General features: G+C 42.9%; 2 protein-coding genes across 2 annotated transcripts in view; both read left to right on the top strand.

The window, feature by feature from the left end:
• The window catches only part of TPT1 (tumor protein, translationally-controlled 1), a 225,755-nt gene that overhangs the window by 174,393 nt on the left and 28,379 nt on the right, over positions 1 to 22,983 (top strand). The gene's annotated exons all lie outside the window — the stretch shown is intronic.
• On the top strand, positions 21 to 22,265 carry NUFIP1 (nuclear FMR1 interacting protein 1). Its single transcript, XM_063125950.1, has 10 exons — positions 21 to 165; positions 5,403 to 5,494; positions 6,775 to 6,879; positions 8,281 to 8,343; positions 10,202 to 10,278; positions 13,938 to 14,030; positions 15,539 to 15,798; positions 17,544 to 17,678; positions 19,432 to 19,661; positions 21,702 to 22,265. The coding sequence occupies exons 1-10, from the start codon at positions 36 to 38 to the stop codon at positions 21,834 to 21,836; spliced, it is 1,320 nt and encodes a 439-aa protein (XP_062982020.1). The 5' UTR covers positions 21 to 35; the 3' UTR covers positions 21,837 to 22,265.

Consider the following 22,983-nt stretch of genomic DNA (forward strand, 5'->3'; position numbering starts at 1 on the left):
GGAATTCTCTCGCACGTGGTTGGTACCCCGGAGCCATGGATTTTTCCGTTTGGTACCCGCCTCCGCCTGGGCCTTTCCCTGCCTGGGGCTCTCACGGGCCCTGGCCCCCGCCTGGGCCCTGGCAATGGCCGCCTCCTCCACCTCTGTTGCAGACGCAACCGCCAGGTACGTCCGTACTCCGTCCCCCCCTCCACACACACACCCCTACCTACCTTTGAGCCGTCCTGCTTCGGTCTCCTGCAGCTGAACTTGGGATGGGCTGCAGTGCGTCAGGCTCGCACAGGTGTGCCTCGGAGGCTGGCCCGAAGCATGCGATGCGAGCTTTCGTTGCTAGTGCCGTCTCTCCTGCCCCCCTGACAGTGGCTCTGTCCCCGGACCCGCCGCTTCCTGGCTCCATCCCGTCCCTTGATCTGCTTCCGCTTAGCTCAGGCCTCCAGATGTGCTGGGCTACAACTGGAGTGTGGGGTGCTTGGAGCTGTAGCCCAATTGCTTCAGCTCCTGCATCTCAGGACCTCCCGATCTCCCGCGAGCTCTGTTTCCTCCTACTGCTTCTCTCTGCTATAGCAACACTTGCAGCCACCAGGCCCTGTAAGAACATCACATAAGAGCCCTGCTGGATCAGACCACAGATCCATCTAGACCCGCATTCTGTAAACACAGTATCCAACCATCTGCCCACAAGTGCAACTGGTGCTTATAGTCAAAAGCCTTTTGGAGGTCCACGTAAATAATGTCTACCCAGGGCCGGTGCCAGACTATTTTGCACCCTAAGCAATGTGAGCTACTTTCTCACACACACACACACACAAATGCCAACTTGATTTTTAAGAACATATGTTTCCTGGAAAAAATAAGAAGCACAAAACTTGAAACTGCTAAATTTATTTTAAAGTGCAAGAAATACATCATGCCAATTATAGCAAACAAATTGGAAAGGAACGTCTATGGGTCTAAAATGCATTATTTAATAGGAATATCACTTCCAAATCACCCCCCAAACTCACACGTGCGTGCACACACACACTCAGCATCACTCACTCCAAACAAACACACGCATGAACACATGCATTCACTCAAAGACCCCATGCACCCCATTCACCCATACATTCTCTCTCTCTCTCTCTTCCGGGTGCATTCCGGAAGTCCGGACGTGGAGCCGCCCCACCCCAGCGTCCCTGGCTTCACTTCTGCTGGGCGGGCATGGGGCGCCGTCTTGCCCGCCCAGGCCCAGCTGAATCCTCGGGCGTGAGTGCTGGGTTGTGCCTGGCGTCCCTCTTAGCTTGGTGCTCTAGGCGGCTCCCTGAGTGGCCTCTGTGGTAGCACCAGCCCTGTGTCTACCTGTCTATATGATTATTAATGCTCTCAAAGAACTATAAAAGATTAGCGAGACAGTACTTAACTTTGCAGAAGCCATGCTGGTTCTTTTTCAGCAGGGCTTGTCCTTCTATATGCTTACTAATTTTGTCTCTAATAATGCTTTCAACCAATTTATCTGGAACAGATGTAAATGTAAATGGAACAGATGTTAAGCTAAATGGTGTGTAATTCCCAGATCCCTTTTTAAAAATTGTTGTTGTATTGGTTATCTTCCAGTCCTCTGGTACAGAGGCTGATCTTAGGGGCATGTTGCATATTTTGGTTAGAGGATCAGTAATTTCATATTTAAGTTCTTTGAGAATCCTAGGGTGGACTTGTTCGCTTTCAATTTATCATTAAGTTTGAGAACTTCATCTTTTGTTACCACTTTTTGCCTCAGTTCCTCAGACTCCCTTCCTGAAAACATCAGTTCAGGCACAGGCATCTGTCCTATGTCTTCTGCAATGAAGCCAATAAGAAGAATTCATTCAGCTTTTCTGCAATCTTCTTGTCTCCTTCAGCACTCTTTTAACTCATTATTATCCAACAGTCCAACTGCCTCCCAAGCTGTTTTTCTGCTAATGATATATTTAAAGAATTCTTTATTGTTTGCGTTGATATTGTTAGCGATGTGCTCTTCAAAATGCTTTTTTTGCTTCTCTTATTGTCTGCTTGCATTGCTTTTGTGTAAGCTTGTGCTCCTTTTTGTTTTCCTCATTTGGGCAAGAAGGAAGAAAGCCCTCTTTTTCCCTAATAGCTTCCTTGAAACTGCTCGTTAACCATGCTGGTGACCTCTTAGACTTGGCACTACCTTTCCTAACCTGTGGAATTCACTTTATCTGAGGTTCTATTATTGTGGTATTGAAACATTTTGAAGGGATTTAACCCTCTTGACTCCCCCTTTCAACTTCCTTTTCACCAGTTCATTCATTCTACAGAAGTTTCTTCTTTTGAAGTCAAATTGGAGTGTGGATTTTCAGGGCAAATTTTCATTAAATCTGATAGCACTGTGGTCACTATTTCCAATTGGCTCAATAACATTTACATCTCATACTAGGTCCTGGGCAGCACCATTTAGGATTAAATCCAGAATTGCCTCCCCTCTAGTCAGTTCCATGACCAACTCTATAGTTTAGTTTAGTTTAGGATTGAACAGTAGCGTAAGAGGACAGGACAGAAGTGTAAACCTGATTCGTTATTTAGACTTGGGAGGTGGTGGGGAAAGTAGCATTCTGAATGGTTGGAGTCTGTTTATCCTGCCTTTTCTCTGGTGTTCATGGTTTCCTTTTATGCCCCCACCCCAGTTTATCCTTGCACAGTTTATCCTTGAGGCAGGCTAGTCAGAGAGAGAGAGGCTTGAGATCACTCACTGAGCCTGAAGTTGAGCAGGGAATTGAGCCGGCCATATTTTCAAGCAGCAGGCCATATCACACATTGCAGTCTTTTATCACATGGTTCTTTCCCATGACAGTTGCATAGCTCAGTTGGGTGTCAGATGGTGTTGGAACCCGGTGGATAACCTATGTGTTAAAATCTTCCATACATTACCAGTAGGACATAAAGTATAACAATGCCATATCACACTCATTTTATCAATTAGTCATAATAGAATAATACAATGCTCAGCATTTGCAAACTGCCTGAAAATGTAATTGTGTGCTACATCAGCAGAAGACTCAACAACCTTAAATTTCACTGTAATTATGGTCATAATATTTTATTCTATTTATTTATTACATTTATATACCGCCTCATAGCTGAAGCTCTCTGGGCGGTTTACAAAACCTTTGGCATGATTTTATTGCAGCAAAACCTTATGAGGGCACATTAAATGTTATGTTAACCCTTTCTTCCTGTGGTTAAATATTCAACTTTTTGGTAAGGAGGTCATTGATTTAATTCAGCCAGCACCTGTGTAAAATACTTGATCTTTACATTCCTATAACACTCACAATCCAGAAAATAATTGGAAGAGTCTCTTATCACCACAGACACAAAGTCTTGTAGCAAAAAGTGTATTTCCAGATCATTTTTCTCACATCTTTGTAGGGATCAAATAAGGGGAATGAAATTTCATTTTGTGTGAGCTAATCTCAAAGTTTAAAATCTTTTAAAGAAAGAATTTAAATTGGTGCTAAATCCAGATCACATTGTTGTCCTAAGTACACTCTCTTTAATCTGACTGAGAGACTACTCCTAGAAACCTTGTAAACAGGCTTGCCTTGTTTTAGAATCTGTTAGTTCCTTGCTGGCCAAACAAAGATGGTAGTCACTTCTTCTCAAGGCAAGCACCATCCCCATGCTCTTTCCCAGGGCAAGGGACTGTGAGGAACATGCTAGGTTGGACGCTGCTTCTTGAAAGCACTGGGACACCGGAAGCTGCCTTATACTGAGTCAGGCCATGGGTTCATCTAGCCCTGTATTGCCCAATAGCAGTAGCTCTTCAGGGTTTCAGGCAGGATTCTTTCCTAGCTCTACCTGGAGACACCAGGGGATTGTTCCTAAGACCTTCTACATGCACTGCACAGGTGCTCTATCACTGAGCTACAGCCTCTGCCCAAATGCCGTCAAGAAGTAGCATCCAACCTTTCCGCATCACCTTTCCTGAGCACCAGTAAGGAGAGGGGTCAGCTGGGCACTGCTGCTTGAAGGCACCTGGAGCATCCCCTGTCCACCTATCAAGAGTGAGTGAGAGGAGTGCCCAGTTTGCTGATGCTATTTGAGGCATTTTCAGACAGTGGGATCAACAACCCATTCCCTTGCCTGTTTTTCCATCTCTGGAGTAGGAAAGGTTGGCACAGGGGTGGGATGGTGATTTGGCCCTGCAAAGGACGCAGCTCTTCGGCATGTCAGCCACGCAACTACCCCACAACGCTTAGTCTTCCTCCCAGCTTAGGAGCTGGAGCGGTAGCTGGGATCATTCCACAATTACGGGTAAATTTCAGTCCTCCTGTACAGCATCAAAGTTGGAAGGAAAGCTGGGTAGCTGTCACACCTGCCAGAAGGTAGTGCCACATTCACTTTTGCGAGCAGAAGTGTTGAAGCCTGTTGTTCAGTATTACAGACACTGCTATGCGCCACACTTTTGAAATTTTAATTCGCCCATTGCTGACCACAAATCCCCCTCTTGCTGCTTTTGAGGGATTCTTGTGTGTCTTGAAATCTGTTTCTCTCAGGACAGATCTGTACATGCCTCTTACATCCCTCTGCAAGGTTTACGCACTTTGGCCATACCTGTATTCATAGAACAGAATTGCTTTCAGCTTGCAAGATATGATATATGACGGTCATTTCTATGTTCGTCTATGGCAATATTCATTGCTAGAGAGATTATAGCTACCTACCTAGAGAGATGCAAGATAAAGCCACTGACTCAAGCAATTAGAAGCAGGGAAAATCAATAAAAACAAAGCAGTCCCTGCCCACAGGCTTACATTGTAAATGACATGACACAAAAAGAAACAAGGATGAGGCGGGAAGATAAAAAAGAATGACACAGAATAATGGGCTCAAGTTACAGGAAGCCAGATTCCAGCTGGACATCAGGAAAAACTTCCTGACTGTTAGAGCAGTACGACAATGGAATCAGTGACCTAGGGAGGTTGTGGGCTCTCCCACACTAGAGGCCTTCAAGAGGCAGCTGGACGACCATCTGTCAGGGATGCTTTAGGGTGGATTCCTGCATTGAGCAGGGGGTTGGACTCGATGGCCTTGTAGGCCCCTTTGGACTCTGCTATTCTGTGAAACTATCACACCGTTTCTTAAAATTAAAGATAAATAGTTCTTATGATGTACAGCAGGAAGAGAAGTGCTTCAGGGAGACAAGGAGCATTGAGAGCAGGAGCCAAATGGGCCTTGGCTCCCCTTCTCTCCCGTTGATGCAGTTTGGGATTGCAGTTGTGAAAAGGGAGTTTAAAAATCTTCTTTTTGTCCTTTTATGAAAGAGCTGCATTTATGGACTCAACTTGTTTGCTTAAGATTCTTTTCCCTCTGAAATACATTTGATTTCTTTCAAACTGGTAATTATATTTGACTTTTAATTCAAGGGAGAAATTGCCATTTTGAGGAACAATGGCAACGGGGACAAACTGCATCGCCACATGTCGGAGCCTGTCGAGGCAGAGACTACAAACAAAAGGTATTGGTTAAATCGAGTGTGGTTTGTATCTGGCAGCTTTTATTCATGCTTATGATTGAGATTGAGCATTTCCCCCCAATATTGCAACGTTTGTGGTTGAAACAATGACATACGTGTGACTGATTGAAAAAAACAAGAGCATTAAGCTGAAATTTTGGATTACCTGTGGACTAAGGCCTGGCTTGCGCTTCACGTGGCATAAGAGTTTGTCACATATATCACCCGTGTTTGTAGCCATAAATACCAAAACACATGAAGCAGACATATGTTTGTAAATATGCACTGGATGTGTATCATGAAGCTGCCTGATAGTATTTCATCCCTATGTACTTAAAAAGTATAAATAGGTCTTGATGGTTTGTCAAGGCCTAGTGACACTTGGCCTTGCATGCATCCATCTCCTCTCCTCCAACATAGCTGCAAAGAGATTGGAAGCATTTGATTCTGTTTTCAATTTGTCATTTCATCCAAACCCGACAAAGTCACTAATTTGAACTGTGGTTTGCTTGGAACAAGCCAGCTTCATATCTCATATTAAATCACAGTTTGTTAGTTATAGATAAAATGGCACATTCCATTTTCTAAAAAATGGAAGCAAAAGCTTCATTGCTGGAGGAGGAGGCAGAAGCTTTTGAGCCCAAGGGCCACATTTCCTTTGGACACCTGCCAGCAGTGGATGAGGGCCCTGCTTTTCTTAATTTGTGCCACCTCCTTTCCTTCTTCCTCCCTACCATCCAGTGGGCTGTTGGTGAAGGAACAGAATTATTCTTGCCAGGGGCATTATTATTATTACATTTCTATTCTGCTTCCTTTTGCAAGGAACTCAAGGCAGCACACATGATCTTCCTCCTATCCATTTTATCCTCACAACAACAACCCTGTGAGGTAGCTTGGGCTGAGAGTCTGTTATTGGCCCAAAGTCACCCAGTGAGCTTCCATGGCCAAGTGGGACTAGAATGTGGATCTCCCAAGTCCAACACTCTAACCACTACACCGCACTGGGTCTGAATGTATTGCTTGCAGAGGGCTTTTGAAGTTAGGATGAGACCCTCAGGCTGCCAACTCCTGTGGTAAATCAGGGCTTATTGTGATGTCTAAATACAGGTGATGTGAGATAAATTTTGTTTTTAGGCTGTGCAAAGTCATTTGTTCAGTACTTGGTTCCAGATCTGGCATAATATTTTGCATTCATGGGATGGTTTGAGGAACAACTCCTGTCATGTTCGAAGTTAACATCAGTGTAAGTGATTTTAGTTAATGTCTCCCTTCTCTGTTTGCAGAACAAGAAGAGAAAAGAGCCAGTTTTTACCCATTATTGTGATACATGTGATCGTGGCTTTAAAAACAAGGAGAAATATGAGGAACACATCTCTCAGCACAGGCAGGTGTGTTTCAAGAGTGGGGTAGATTGTGTGTCTCTTAGGGGACAGCTTATTGCATCATTTCTTGAACTCAATCATAATCAGACCTAGAAACTCCTTCAGGTATTCTGTCATGAGAGCTTGGATCATAGAGATGAAAGGGTCCTCTACCGTTGTCTCATCCACCTGCAGGCAATGGCAGCATTTGCTGGGTGTAAATCATCCCAATTATATGTTCTTAATTGAGTGTCCTTTTGGAAATCTCAAGGGATCGAGACTGCACAGCTTTCCTGTCCTCATAGTTGGGAAGCATTTCAGAGATTTCCTGAAATCTGTTTTGTGTTCCTAGTTTGAGTACTTACTATGTAATCCAGCTGTCTCAAGTGGGAAGCAGATTGAAATGGTCCTACCGTTGTATGGAATTTTTACCACAGTGAAGTCATTTTTGGCAGCAGCCAAACTGATGCATGATCTGGCCATGTGGTGCACGTCCTTAATATTGAACGGGAAAAGTAAGGTTTTAATTGAAGGAAGTGATAGAATATCAAGGGTGACGTTTCAAGCTGTCTTACTGAACACTTTTAAGTGTGCCTCTTGCTGTCCTCACTGAAATGGGTGTTGCTTTTAAGAGGCCTTGATCCATTTTAATGGGATGAATATGTTGTAATAGGTATTTTTCAAGAGGAATGTTTTTTAAAGTTACTTAAGATAGCTTACAGCATTTAGGTTCAGGTTTAGAAGGGTTTAAGGTGGAAGGGGCTTTCAGAGCTCCCAGAAATTATAAATGATGTTCTAATTCTGTGGTTGACAGAGATGATGATATTATTTAGCTTTAAGTTATGTCTTTTTGGGTGAGTGCTTATAGCAGAATATAAAATAGTATAAATAATTGAACGTTAGGTATGTGCTACTTGGGCCAAGAAGGATCAGTGAATTTAAGGTTTCTCAAATTAAAGGAAAGAGCACAATTTGTCATGTTGAACTCTGGTTCTCCCTTATAAGAAACATCTTTGTTATCGGTGAAAAGGCCTGAGATGGTTTGATTGACCTTCATCTGCTAGGCCAAAACCCCTGGTAAGGATACACTTCGTGAATGTTCCGTTAGCCTAAAGTTGCCAAAATTCAGTTTAAAGGTCTGCTTGCTCTCACAGAGAGCCTTGACAAGTCTGCAGGCAGGCAGCTGCCCCACTGCAAGGCTAACACAGGCTGATTGTGAATTCAGGAGATTGGCCAGTGGCATTAACAGATGGAGAAGTGGAAAAGGTGAAGGTGAGGGAGATAAAAATGAGGACAGAAGCAGAGCGTGCAGGACAGCAGAAAGAGAGGTTCAGCAGCAATTGCAGCTGGTCCTACTGAGAAGCCCTTAGCTAATTATACATATAAACGTAATCCAGTTGAAGAAGTGGTGTCTTTTTTTCCTTTCAGTGTACAGAAGATGGCTGTAATTTTAGTGCACATGAAAAATTGGTTCAGATCCATTGGAAGAACGTAGGTATTTCCCCAGTTCACTTTCAAATCTGACTGTATGTGAATTGTAGTGCTGCTCTTGGTTCAGTTCTTCTTACACGTTTTATTTGTGGTATTTTGATGGATTGTAAGAAAACAACCGCTCTTCCGTTTTACGGAAAGCATTATTACCTGGTTGGTTAGATGATTGTGTTGAGCAGATCCTGTATAATCAGAGATGGGTAAGTTCAGGGCGTTGGGGGGGGGCGGTCCTGGGTCCAATTTTGCCACCATGTTGGGTGCTGTAGGATGCCACCCAAAAATCTTAACCAAAAATGGTTGTGTTAGCACTATGAAGTGCTAAATGGGCCAAATTTAGCTTGTTTTGAAGCTAAATTTGGCCTGTATATCACTCCATAGTAGCTAACTACCTGACAGCTGCATCCTTTGTCAGACAGGGTAATATTTAGGGGTGTGCACGGACCCCCAATCCGCTTCGTGGCCCGATCCGAAAAATCCGGATCGGGCCCGATCCTCTTCGCTCCGCGGCGCGAGATCCGGCTTTGCCGCCATCACTATACCGGCGCCGGCGGCGGTGCCAGAGAAACCACCCACCCACCCCGCCCCCTTACCTTCCTCCGTCGCGGGATTCAATTGAGGCCCAGGTTGAAGCTGGAAGAGGCCTCGGCCTTCACTTCCAGCTTCAACCGGGACCTCAATTGAAGCCGGCGACGGAGGAAGGTAAGCGTCCCTCCTCCCTGCTCCCTTACCTGGCGCTGCTGCATGGATGGTGGCGCCGGCGGCGCCAGGTAGGCCAGACCCCTGCCCCGGCCCCCTGCCCAGCCGCCGCCCCCTTACCTTCCTCCGTCGCGGGATTCAATTGAGGCCCCGGTTGAAGCCGGAAGAGGCCTCGACCTTCACTTCCAGCTTCAACCTGGGCCTCAATTGAAGCCGGCGACGGAGGAAGGTAAGCGTCCCTCCCCCCTGCTCCCTTACCTGGTTTTGCCGCCGCCACCGCCACATGGATGGCGGCACCGGCAGCGCCAGATTAGTCCCCCTCCCCCCCACTTACATTCAGGCGAAGCTCTGGATTGAGGCGATCCTCTTCGCCTCGATCCGCCGGCCCCCCATTCCTCTTCGCCTCCGCCTTAAGGGTAGGCGAAGCTGCCCCGCTCCGCTCCTGCTTCTCTGGTTCAAGGAGAAGTGGAGCACATCCCTAGTAATATTACAAATCTCAGTAGTTAAGTGCTGTAAAAGGAAGAAGATTATCCAGTATTCAAGATCATGGAAAGTGGCTTATTTAGGAGAAATAACTTAACATTTAGTAACAAAATAAACATATACATCTGTTAACAACTAACAAATTTAGATGAGAGAACTCTATATTAACCCTCTCTCTTTATGCTAATCTATTGAATCTGTCCTTGGAGCACTCTTCTTCCTGTAGTTTTTATCAGTTGTGTTGAATCTGAAGACAGTATCAAGTTTACATGGATTCAGTTTGATACCAGTCTCCAGTTCCTCTGCTCATCACTCTTTGGCATAGCTTCCTTGCTTATTCCTGTAACTCTTGTGCCTTGAATCAATGCACTTTGCTTTAGACGCCAGGTGTGTGGCGTTCTAGTTTGGTGAATATCTAAATATTTGCTTATTTTCCAGCCTCAGTCCTTAAGTGCCTCTCCTCATCCCAAAACATTGAGCCAGTATTCTGTGTCTGCTTTGTCATGTGCCTGCTTTGTCATGTGCCTTATTGGAGGAAAATATAATGGGACTAATTCCAGTCATTCTCATTACTTCCCCTTTCTTCTTGCAGTTTCCTCCCCTAAAACTTAATTTTAAAAATACTATTAAAACCCATATTTGATTATGCTTTAAGGTGCCTTTATTTCTTCGTCCTTAGATGCATTCTCCTGGTGCCAAACATATCAAATTAGACACGCCAGAGGAAATAGCCAAATGGAGAGAGGAAAGAAGAAAGTGAGTAAAAGTTAATTTGTGTACATAGAGATGTCGGGTCATGAGTGAGGAAAGAAGTTTTTCCTAAGACTTCCTTCTGTGATTCTTCTCTCTCGCTCTCTCTCTTCCCCCACACCTTTCTTTATTTCCATATTATTGTAGACTACATTATGGGCTCCTTCCATTCAGTCGTGGGTGCAGCACCCAGATGGGAAGGGATCTCTGTGAGGCACAACAGTTTGTTCACTCTCTCCTTGGCTCAGGTGGGCAAACACCATACCAGGTTGTTAGGTCACTATGCAGAATTGTGTGTGTGGGGGAAACTCTCACCTTTGCTCTCTCAAGGTTCATCTTTCTTAACAGTAATAGAGGGGAATGTGGGATGTGCATGCAGGCCACCCATTCCCCATTGGTTCACTGAATGGCCCTGCACATGCATCTTTGGGTGGCAGGGAGAGCAGGGCAGTATTATAACTTATAGGGATCCCTCCGCAGTAGTCACTGTGCCCCTACTAGGGCTGCATCAGTCCTTATATTACTTACCAGCTGATACGCCCGGCGTTGCTCAGGTCCGTGAATAATGTTTATTTGATAACTAATACATTTCTATGCAACTTATTCGTCTTTAGGTTGGTTGGCTTTTTTAGTTTGGTTGAGCTAGTAAATGGTTTTGTTAGAATAAATGGAAAACTGTGTTAATAAGAGCTGTATTTTAAATTAGAGCTTCGTGATAAACCACATTTGTTGTTTTACCTGAAATGCCTACACCTCCCATCATGCCTTGGCTGGAGCAGGTGTCTAAACTTCAAAAACAATCAGGACACACAACACCCTTTCTATCAGCTAAAAAAGATGCAAACCTAAGAATATGTTTTCGAAATATACCCAGCATTGCCCAGATATCTGAATAACATATGGTAGGGGGAGTGAATCTCAGTGGACGGGGGGAACTGTTTTATGCATGTGCTCTGAAGCTATTATTATGTTGGGGGGGAAGGAAAGCAGCCAGAACACAGAATACTTTATTGGCATAATTTCCTATATAATACCTACATTTAACAGGTTTTGGCAGACAGCCAGGATGGTCATGGCCACTGGTGACTTGGGCCTTTTATCTGACATACCTGTGCTCTGAAGACACACCATGGCACTTTTTTTATTTTTATCTTTTTAGTGAAATGGTCAACCCACCACCTTGTGCTGGTGGCATTATGCCACTGCTATGGAGGCACACAGAGGATAAAGCAATTTTCAGTATCTCCTGCTGAAGAAACTTTTTTAATGGAATGTCCTGAAGGAATAATAGCAATTTGTACTAGTCATGACCATGAGTCATAGTTTGATGGCAAGAGAAGACTCTTAGGAGTTCCACCCAAGGCATGCTGGGAGTTGTAGGCATAGGCCTTGAATTTTTATTAAGTAATTTAAAAATATTTTAAACCCAAAATTTCATGTTTTTAGATTTTTTCTGGTAGATTGTACAGCCAGGCCTATCAGCATGCCAAATTTCATGTCTCTACCCGGCGTTGCTCAGGCCCCCTAAGATATATGTCTGCGAGGTAATCATCTTAAATTAGCAGTCCAGTGCTAGGCCTGTGAGTTAACCTTTAAACAAATTAAATTCATTTCTTTTTTTCCTCTCTCACCCTCATGACAACACTTCAGGGTAGGCCAGACCTAGGCCTGTGAGGTAACTTTTAAACAAATTAAATTAGTTTCTTTTCTTTCTCCAGGTGCTCTGCCTTCAGGCCCAGGATGGCCAGCCACTTCCAGATGATGGCTGCCAAAGCCTGATAAATCTTCCCTCCCACCCAAGGCATGCTGGGAGTTGTAGGCATAAGCCTAGGTCCCTGGCTGAGGTGTGGTGGGAAACAACTGGAGAGCGGGCCTTCTTAGTTGTGGCACCCTGCTTATGGATTTCTTTTTCCCAGGCAGGCTTGCCTAGTGACTGCATCAATGGCTTTTAAGTGCCAAGTGGGTTTTTTTTAACTAGATGAGATTTTTTATGCTGCATTTTTTCTGCTTTATTTATTTATTTATTACATTTTTATACCGCCCAATAGCTGAAGCTCTCTGGGCAGTTCACAAAAATTAAAACCATAATAAAACAACAACAGCTTAAAAGCACAAATACAAAATACAGTATAAAAAAGCACAACCAGGATAAAACCACGCAGCAAAATTGATATAAGATTAAAATACAGAGTTAAAACAGTAAAAATTAAATTTAAGTTAAAATTAAGTGTTAAAATACTGAGAGAATAAAAAGCTGGCGATGAAAGGAGTACAGTGTAGGCACCAGGCGGACCTCTCTGGGGAGCTCATTCCACAACTGGGGTGCCACAGCGGAGAAACTAAACCACAACATTCCAAGACAGATGCAAGAATTACTGAATTAGTGCCCACATCCTCTGAGAGATGCTTTCCTCCTCTCTTTGCCGATGCTGCTCCTTGACAGAGCATCCAGGAGTAGCATCGCCAAGGAGAGGAGGTAAGCAGCTCTTAGTGGATGTGCACAACCCTAGCCAAGTCCTGCTGGGACTGCCTCAGCCCGCACTTCTACCCCACGAAGTGCTCCATCAGGAGCCTGTACTGACAGGCTGGGACTAGGCCAAGCACTTGCCCTCCTTCAGCAAGCCTGTTTCTGCGCATGTGCAGAGTGCTTCCCTTTCCTCCCTCCCTCTTAAGGGTGAAGTCTGTGCATGTGCTTCCCTCAGTTTCTGAGAAAACCAATATCAGAACAGGGTGCCTTTGAGCATGTCCAGAGTTTGGCCTCTCAAAGACACGCTGTTCTATCTAGTTATGATTTTAAAACCACACATGGCAGGTGGGATGCAGCCCATTTATGTGGGTTGTTTCCTTTTATGTGGAATTGGGTTGACTGCTCAAGACTGACTTTAGGAATCACAATGGCCGCCAAAGGCCAGTAAGTCTGGCCTCCCACCCAAGGCATGCTGGGAGTTGTAGGTGTAAACCTAAGTTTTTATTAAATTCTTTAAAAAAATACTTAAACCCCCAAAATTCATGGTTTTTTATTTTTTCTGATCCATGTACACAAAGACCTGTCTGGGTGAACAGTATTAAGGCAGTACCATATGTGGAAGTGGGTAAACATTTCAGGACATACGTGACACACACATACTTTCCGCTTTATAAGTAGAGATTTATTCCATTTCTCCAGATATATTTCACAGTTCTGTGCTTCACTTAAAAGTTTCTCTACTAAATACCTTGTTGCTTTCTCCCTTCCTGAGTGTCATGGTTGTGAAAGTTCTACTTAACGTCTCATGTTTGGATCCAGGGTTTTCTGTCTTTGCTTTCTTTTATTATTGCATTATTTTAGGACAGAAAGATTGTTGGTGCTAATGTATGCTCAATTTGGTGTGAGTTTGGCCTAATTCTCACTGAGGTGATAAACCTCTAACTGGGTTGTACAACTTCAGGCTGCAAATGGGGGCTTTTATAATGGAATGTTTCACCATACTATCAAATTCCCTACCTTTAGAAAACCAGCCTGTAACAGAGGAGGATGTCATCGTCCCCCTACACTTGCCATGTTTTGCTCTCCTGCCTGGCTGACTCATAGGAATGTTGTGATTGATGATGAGACTGAATGAGGTGAGGAAATTTAAATAACACAGACATATCGGTAATAAGGTTTCATATGTATGTTACTCTAGGAATTTTCCTACTTTGGCAAACGTTGAAAAGAAGAAAGCACTAGACAAGGAAAAGGAGCAACGGGGAGAGGTGCTTAGAACGCTGCAATTTGGGTAAGCTTTTTTGTAAAGTTGCTGCTCAGCCTTTTTGGAGTATTGTTACTATGCCAGGAAGAACTGGTTGTTTCTTTTTCATTTTATTTAATAATATTAAATGTGTTGCACCGATGTCCTGCTGTTTCTCCAAGAAGTTCAAAGCAATTTTTAGGAGATTTCTGTTATGACTGCTCCCTTTGGGTTGCAATACTTGTGTTACAATACAGTATATCTCATGTATCCTTGCCTACTCTACTTACTAGTCAAATCTATCTCCTCCTATTCCCAAAACAATGAAACTATCCTTCTCTGATCTAACCCCTTCAGCAGACAAACCCACACTCTCTCTCCCTCTGTCAGCTCTCCACTCACAACTCACATTGCTTCTAACTGCTAACTGTCACTCCCCCTCAGCCAATCAGCATTCACTCCAACATTACAATCACTCACTCCCCTTCCCAACAGAATTAACCACTTACCATCCTTACCATTCAAATTCCAAACAGCATTTACATCATAGATACATAGCAATAAACAGTAAAACATCACAATTTCCAGGTGGTCCCCACCCGGTATTGGCTTAGCCCTGGCCTGTTTCATTTCTGATTATATTGAGCACCTTCAATCCGTTCTCTGGATTAGAATGCTTGTAGTGGCCAAGCCGTTGCAAAATGGTCTGTTTCTCAGGTGTGGGATTAGCCTTTACTACTAGCACTAGTGCATATTGCTGGCTCTATCCCACTGCAGCTAGAACAGATCTGTACAATTGGGCTGCTTCAGAATTCCCAGTAGTTGCAACCAGTGGCCTAATCTAGTGTATAACCCACTCTGGAGAAAAATACATCGCCACGTTAATAATGTCCAAGGGCAACATTTCCCAAATTCCTTATATCTCAGTAGAACTGTGATACGTTAGATCATGAATACTTTGGAAAGTATTATTTTACAGCTGTCCTCACTTGACCCACAAGCTTCAGTCTCTATATTCACCAGGTATAAGAGACACCCAATATGCCCAATTAGTTCCCTTTACCCAACCGGGAGAAGTACCCAGGAAATATGAACACTGTTGATAGCGTAGAGAGATGAACAAGACATGGGGTTTTATCATTTAAACAAATTAAAGTTTATTCAATACAAGAGATGCTATATCATATAATAAATCATTCAGTTCTTCATCTTACCCTGCCTATTCTACTTCTTCTAACTCCCAACTAACTTGATAGAGCTCCATCAATCCCTAAGGCCCTCTCTATCTAACTAACGGTCTGCTCTCTCCTTATATAAACTCAATTCTCTACACACACCCCTCACCTTTCACTCACTCTCTACCATACAATTAGCCCTAACTTACCTGGGTTCTATTTAACACAGTAAACACATATAACCATTAATACAATTGCAACATGGCAAGCATTATGCTATTGTCACAGCCCGTATACTGTATGATAGGTGGGAGGGAGACTGTGAGTCAGTGTTTGTAGGAAATGGCCTGGGGAAAGTGTTTACACTTTTTCTTCTTTCAGCAAGATGAAGGGAATGTGGAAAGCTTCTAAGTGTGAAACTTCTAGGCCACAAGGAAAAGAAAGAAGGCGAACAAATCACTTCGGGAACAGATCTAGGAGTGTGCCTGATGGTGACAAAGGTCTCCCCCTGAATGCTCCAGCTACAACCGGCCCAGACAACCGTAGAACTGAGAAGGAGGTTGGACAAGGGCCTGCTGGAGAGAAACACACCTCTATGGGGGATGCAGATCCCCTTAGCATGTTGGCCAGCAGTGATCCTGGTAAGATACTTCCGTAGGTTTTGTTTCTGGACCAAAAACAGATCGAGGGTTGTGGGAATTAAAATGAGCCCCTGGGCCTGCCATGCGAAGGAATTACCTTGGCTGAGTGTGCTGGCGGAGGGCATTGTTTTAGCTGAGGAGAAGCCCGACTCCCCTCAGCCAATACAAAGCGCTGCTGCTCTCCTCAAAGCTGGAATCAGCGGAGTCCTCAGGCCTGGTTCTGTTGATGGCAATGGAGAGTCAATTCAGGTTTTTTTTATTGTATCCCTTTCCTGCAATGAGTGCACTCAAAAGTGGGTTCACCTGGAACCACTAGGAAAGATGAGTTTGGGGAGACCGTCACCCCGTATAAAGAGCTCTCAGGTCATGGTGGTTGCCTCCACAGAATACACACACAAACATGCACACGTTAGGCGGAGCCACTTGGCAGGAAGACTCTGGAACAGTTGTTGCTGCTGCTGCTGCTGCTGCTGCTGCTGTTGTTGTTATTATTAGCATTTGTATCGCACCCCATAGCCAAAGCTCTCTGGGTGGTTTACTGCTGTGGCTGCCTCCAAATGGCCCAGTAATAAAAAGGGAGAGAGAGAGAAGGCTGCAAGTAGGAGCAGGGGTGAGGTAGAACGAGGGCGTGGGGGAAGAGATTGAAGCGCACAAGAGCATGGATGTGGCTATGTGTGGGAGTGAAAACTTCCTTCCTTGGAGGTCCCTAGTTGATCTTTAATAATTCACCAGGGTATATCTACCACCGTTACATGTTGTGCACTGAACTGGTTTGTTGCTTTTAGTTTTATGAAGGAATGTTGGTTTGTATTTTGGAGTCCACATTTTCACATAGAATGTTTGAGTAAAGAACTGAGATGGCAAATTCCTGCTGAGGTAAATATAATCACGGTACTGTTGAAGGAGATGAATTGCATTGCAATGAGCCTTTCATCAAAAAGCAAATTTAAAAATGGATGAGTTTTGCTCATGATTATGGCTTACTCGCATCACCTATGTGGAAGCCACAAGGTTTCCAGTGCAGGAAGATATTGGTTGAGCTACAACCAATTATTTATCATATTTTGCATGTATATATGAGCTTGTAGTTACCCCTTGTAGGTGTGTCATTTTGTTCCTCATTGAGAATCACAATTCTTCCTTGTGTGTTCTTCTCCCAGTAGGAAGGCTTCATGCTCACTAGGTTTTGTGGAGCTGTGGCCCGTTCTGGTCTTCTGTCATTCAGCTAAAATAGGGATGTACAACCCACAGCCTACAAGCCACATGTGGCCCTCAGCTGCAGGTCATGTGACCCCCCCACCTCACTTGAAAGGTTGGGCTGTAGGGAAAAGGCCTCTATTAGTTTTCTAAGGGATACAATTTCCAGAGAAGTGCTGGGGGCTTAGTGTAGCACAGATGTTATTCTTGAGGAAAGAAGAAATGTTTTTCAGAGCTATGCAGTAGTTAAAATATCTCTGCATTGTAATTGAAGAGGAGTATTTTCTCACTCAACCTCTTTTTGTGCTGAAAATTTTGATAGGGTTGAATGAAATCTTGATAGTGCACCTCTTCACCCCCAAACTAGGCGAAGACTTTTTCAGAACACTGTAGTGTGTTATAGTGCGAATCAGTGCAGATATGTGAGTAGCTGAACGTGGCCACAGGTTACTTTGGCCAATTGGGAGCCATACAAATAGGGCACAGATGCACAGCCCAGTGATGATTAGAGGTTTTTGTGAGTTATAACTTTTTTTGTCTTCTCCCAGATTCAGACAAGGAAATGGGTGCTACAAAAGATGCAGGTCTAGGAATTAGTGTTGTTCCGAAGCAGGTGACTTCAGCTCTGAGTTCACTGGTGGCCAACTATGGCAGCATGTCGGAAAGTGAGAGCGAACCAGATGGTAAGTGGGAGAGTTCATTTCCCCACCCCCCCCACCCCTTTGTGGTGAGGAGTATTAATCAAGCAACTACTTTTCACTCTTGAAAGGAACATACTGACCTGGTTCACACATAACAGTATCCCATGGTTTGTTACCGTACCCAGGGTTTGTCTGGCATACAGTTAAACAAGCTGTGATTTGTTTTCTCAATCCCTGGGTTGTTTGTTTCCCTCCAATTTTGCCTGCTACCTCCCTGAATGCACTGGTGATATGAATGCATTTCTGGTGCTCTAGCACAGGCGTATGAAGGGCTTGCTGGTTGTTGTTGTTGTTGTTGTTGTTGTTTTACGTTCTGTCACCTGATGGAATAACCCATGAACAATCCATAGTTCTGGGTTCACATGTAATGACAACCCATGGTTTAAACATTCCAGAGTTTACTGACCAACAACAAACTTCTTTTTGGGTTGTCTGTGGTTAACAACCATGATTTGTTAGCATGGCTTGGTTCACCACATTATAACAGAAACTGCAGGATATGTGGATTGATCTAGTGTTTAATGCCTGCTTGTATAACCTTCTAGCAAGAACTTAGGGCAGTCTACTAACATAGCACAGCCACCTGCTCCCTACTCCAGATCTTCACCAGCCATGAGAAGGAACAGCTTAATATTGAAGCCTTGGGTATCTACTTTCTCCTAGTCCTTCTCTTGCACCGCACCAACTAACAAACAGATATTTCTCCCTTGCTGAGTGACCAACAACTCTAACTGAATCCCTAACTGTTAACTGTCATTTTCCAACTGCTCTTTTTCACCTAGCTAGAACCCCAGCTAATCAGGATCTGATGTTTCCCAGACCAATCAAAATTAAACTTACCTGATCCAGTTCTCATCTAGAAATATTCAAAGCAATCATCTCTACAAACATAGGCCTCTGACATTCTAACAACACTAGGCCTCAGGCCTACACAGTTTTGTAATAGTCCCACAAAGCACCCAAGTTATTTACATGGCATTTCTTCACACATACCCATAGAATGGAAGAATTCTCAATCCAGGAACTTGTTTTGAGTACCAGAACTGAATGGAGCCCATTTCTTCCACACAGAAATCAATTCCTGGTTATTGCAAGCTGTCTTTATTTCAGTAGTATAATGTGTGTGTTGTGTGCGATGTGAGAGGAGTCATTTTGTTAAACAACTGGAAGTCAAAAAATCACTCGAAGATCTACCAGTAGATCTCAATCTACCAATAGAGCTCAATCTTCCCACCTCTGTTTAAGTGATGTGGCCTGCTGCTTAGGTGACATTTTGTGCCTAATTGTTGATTACCCAAATACAAAACATGTGAGTCTGATGCATTGGCTCAATTTAGACAACCTTCCAAACCATAATTAAGTTTCCTTAATTGTTTTAAGTAGATGTGAGCGGAAAGCGGAACAATATTATGTGTGTTTTAATGGGAAAATGACAGTTCTACTCACAGGCACCATTCATATCTGATGGAACATATCTGCATCTTTGCACTTGTCTATCTGTACCGAAATACAACTGTCATCTAAGAAGCAGTTGCAGTTCTGATGGCAACAGCAGAGATAATGCTCAATGGCATAGTTTTGAATTTTGTTTCGATATGTCATAATGAGTTTATTGCACTGTAGGATCACAACTTCAACATGTAACTATAGCCGAACTGTAGTACACATGAACTAGGTAAATATCTGTTGAGCAGTGCCTAGATGTTTTATCATTTGTTTTTGTTTTATAAAATAGAGTCCACCAAGACTGAAGCAAAAGCACTCATTGAAAATCAGGGAATTCTCAGAAGTATCCATTCAAATATTCCACAAAATCTTAAAGTCACAGCCCACAAAGAAGCTGCTAATTATACAGATGCAACACTGGGGACGCCAGATCCATGCACAGTACGCAACAGAGGTTCAAACAGACAGAGGGAGGCGCTTTCTGTAATACCAAAACACCGTCCAACTCTACTGGAAATGGTATGCTGCCTATTACATTCAGAATTCTATTTCTCATTGCAGAGGAATGTTATCATTTTAAGTAGAATGTTATGTGTCTTTTGCACATGGTTATTGGTTAATGTTCTAAGAGGTCTCTGACCTAGAAGGATTTCTTTGTATCAGTTCTGAAAAGCAGAGTTTTATCTTCACGCAAGGAAATCCCTGGAGTTTAAGCATATCTCCCGTGTCTTTTCTTTCATTTGGTTTTGATCATAAATATTTTTCTCCAGTGGGGACAGCTAGCTATAGTCCCTTCAAATTTGAAGGTACAGGTGATATAGCATGATGAGGGCAAAATAAAATGCTCTTGACCATCTGTTGTACAAAAATGGTGAATAAAAAAATCCATTGCATAACCCAGTCTCACTTGCAGGAACCCTATATGTTCCTCCCTCCCTCTCTCTCTCTCTCTCTCTCTCTCTCTCTCTGTGTGTGTATGTATATGCAAAACAACTTTTTGAGAACATTAGAGATGTGCAGTTATTTCTTGATCAAAATATACTACCCAAGAGAAAGACTGACTGAAAGACTAACTGAATTAATACCAGAGGAGGTAGCGGATTGCTGTCTGCTCAGATTGATTAACTGCCTGCAGTTACTTGTGACTAAAGAGGCTAGTGTGTATACTGAATGTTACTTAATTTCTTTATGAAGAAATAATTAACTTATTTATGTTTGGAAGCAACGGCCCTTAGTTCATGATTAGTAACAGCTTTTGCTTCTAGGCAGTTTACTCCTTTCTGTGCAAAGCTTGCAGGCCAAACCCATGTCCACTTGTTATGCTGAGGTACTGGGACATCCCAAATCAGAGGAACAGAAATTAGCAACTGACAGATACTAGAGTATTTGGTGAATCTTCTTTTACTGTGGAGGAGTTAAAGTATCTTACCTTAGAATAAATGCTATAAAACATTGTATGCACAATTCCTGCTCTGAGGAAACCAGCCAAACTTTATTCTGTAATCATTATTCTGTAATCATAGCACTGTATGTATAGTTCTCTGTATGTTAGTGGGAATATGCCTCATACTCTCTTTTCTTGTAATTGTTAGCAAAGGATGTTTGTTTGCTTTCCACACCAGTATTTCACTGTGTATGGCCAGAAAGACCCAACAGTTGCATTGCCTTTCTCAAGCATTGCCTATTTATGGAATTTGTATCTCACATGCAAATAGCTTCCTCAAGCCAGTTTACAAGAATTACATAAATTCAATAAAACAAATAAAAACAGCTAACATCCATTAAAAGCATCTAAAATACCAGTAAAAGCACAAGAAAACAGGACAGACATAGAACTTGCATTGTAGTATTGGTTTGTGCCCCTCCAAAGCTGCAACTGAAATGTTCCTCACATCCTAGAATGTTTTCCTTATGAGGAAGTTTGTGTATTGGGATGGTATTTGACCTCCAAAGTTATGACATGGTTCTTATCATGAATGTGCATTTCATAATGCCGTTCCAAGCATACAGTATATGTCTCAAGTTCCATCACAACTCTGTAAATTTGGACAGACCATATGAATAATCCATAGTTCCACGTTCTTTAAAATTTATGAGGTAGATATTTCAGTTTCTGGGTTTTCCTTTAAAAAATGCAAACTACATATTTTGGAAACCCATTTGCTGATTATTCTATATTTATTTATTAAATTTATATACCGTCCCATAGCCGAAGCTCTCTGGGTGGTTTACAAAAGTTAAAAACACTGAACATTAAAAAAGTATACAAAATTTAAAACCATCAAAAATATAAAAACAACAGTATAAAACAGTATCCATTTTAAACAACAACAGTTCTGGGGGTCTATTAAAAATCAAACAAACTTTGCATATGATGTTAAATGCCTGGGAGAAGAGAAAGGTCTTGACCTGGTGCTGAAAAGATAACAATGTTGGCGCCAGGCAAACCTCATCAGGGAGATCATTCCATAATTGGGGGCCACCACTGAAAAGGCCCTCTCCCTTGTTGCTATCGCACTGTATGCAGTATGCCTCAGGCTCTCTCTTCCTTTCTCCTAGCTGCTGGCAAAGGACATTCGGCATGAAAGGAATGTGGTTCTGCAATGCATTCGCTATATCCTCCGAAATGATATCTTTGGACTCCATATTGAGACTGATTCAACAACACACTTGGAGACTGGACAGAATTCTTAAGAAAAGGAAGCGCTTTTGGCAAATGGGTATATTAAATCTAACAGCTCTTGCAACTTTGACCATCCGTTAGCAAAGCCACAGGAATTAGTTGTAGGCCCAAGCAAGGTCGCCTCTGTATCTCAGACGTCCAAAATTGCTCATGCTGTCGATGAGGAGGTTTGGGAATCCACAGAAATGCCTTGTAAAGAAAACTGACATTTTTGCAGTCATGGATAACCAGAAGATATGTGGGCCATTTGACGATTCTTTTGAAAGTCATCAAATTGTATATTGCATCAAAAGAACTTGTGTAAATGAAAGCAGCCCTTTGGATGGAAAGTGACATCCACTTTGACAACTACATTGATCTTCTAATATTTTTCTTGAGGATTTTATTTTTTGCACCTCATAAGATCTAAATAGAAATCACATTAAAGCTGTTTTACTGGATGTCTTTTTCAGCTTGTTTTATTTAAGGCTAGACTAGATGTGACAGCGGCATCCGTTGTATCAAAAGGGGCACACAGGTGAGGGGGCTGCTAAACCTGTTTCCTACCTTACCGCCCTGTGGTCCATTGCTTTCAGCACATTTTCCCCAGACCAGCTTATTACTAGTATCACAGCCAGGCTGTGGGGGTGGGAGCGGAAGGAGTTAGGGGTGCAGGGGAGGCTTTGGTTCCCTTCAACTGTGTAGGCTCTAGACCCCATCCTCATTTTCAGATAAACAAACAAGAAATGTTATTGCCAACGCAGTGTCTGGTTTGACCCTTTTATAATAATTTAATTTCTGAAACATTGGCAGGAAGCACTCACATAAAAATTAAAAAACACACACATATTGTTAGCATTTGTTATCATTGTTGGAAGAGAGAAATGTGGAGGAGAGACAGAATGTAAAAAACAAGCCTCTAAAGCATCCCATCTCCCACGGTCCTACGTCTCCAACCCCAGAGTGGAGGACACTTTCTCTTCTCCCTGCCTACCCCAAAATGATTTGGATTATTTTAGTTTTATTATCTGTTTATTCCCAGGCATATAATGCAATTTGATGAATATTTTCCATTAGGGAAGAACAGTATGTAACATGTGTTTAACTGCTCAGATTAGGTGGTTTTTTTGATATCAATATTCCCTGTGTAATGGATTAACACCTAGTAAAGTATTTTGT

Source organism: Elgaria multicarinata, chromosome 5 (assembly GCF_023053635.1).
Source record: "Elgaria multicarinata webbii isolate HBS135686 ecotype San Diego chromosome 5, rElgMul1.1.pri, whole genome shotgun sequence".
Classification (NCBI taxonomy): Eukaryota; Metazoa; Chordata; class Lepidosauria; order Squamata; family Anguidae; genus Elgaria; species Elgaria multicarinata.

Coding starts and splice junctions, on each gene's coding strand:
- NUFIP1 (XM_063125950.1), top strand. CDS start 36: ATGGATTTTTCCGTTTGGTACCCGCCTCCGCCTGGGCCTTTCCCTGCC. Junction 6,880..8,280: donor ACATCTCTCAGCACAGGCAG/GTGTGTTTCAAG, acceptor TTTTCCTTTCAG/TGTACAGAAGATGGCTGTAA. Junction 15,799..17,543: donor GTTGGCCAGCAGTGATCCTG/GTAAGATACTTC, acceptor GTCTTCTCCCAG/ATTCAGACAAGGAAATGGGT.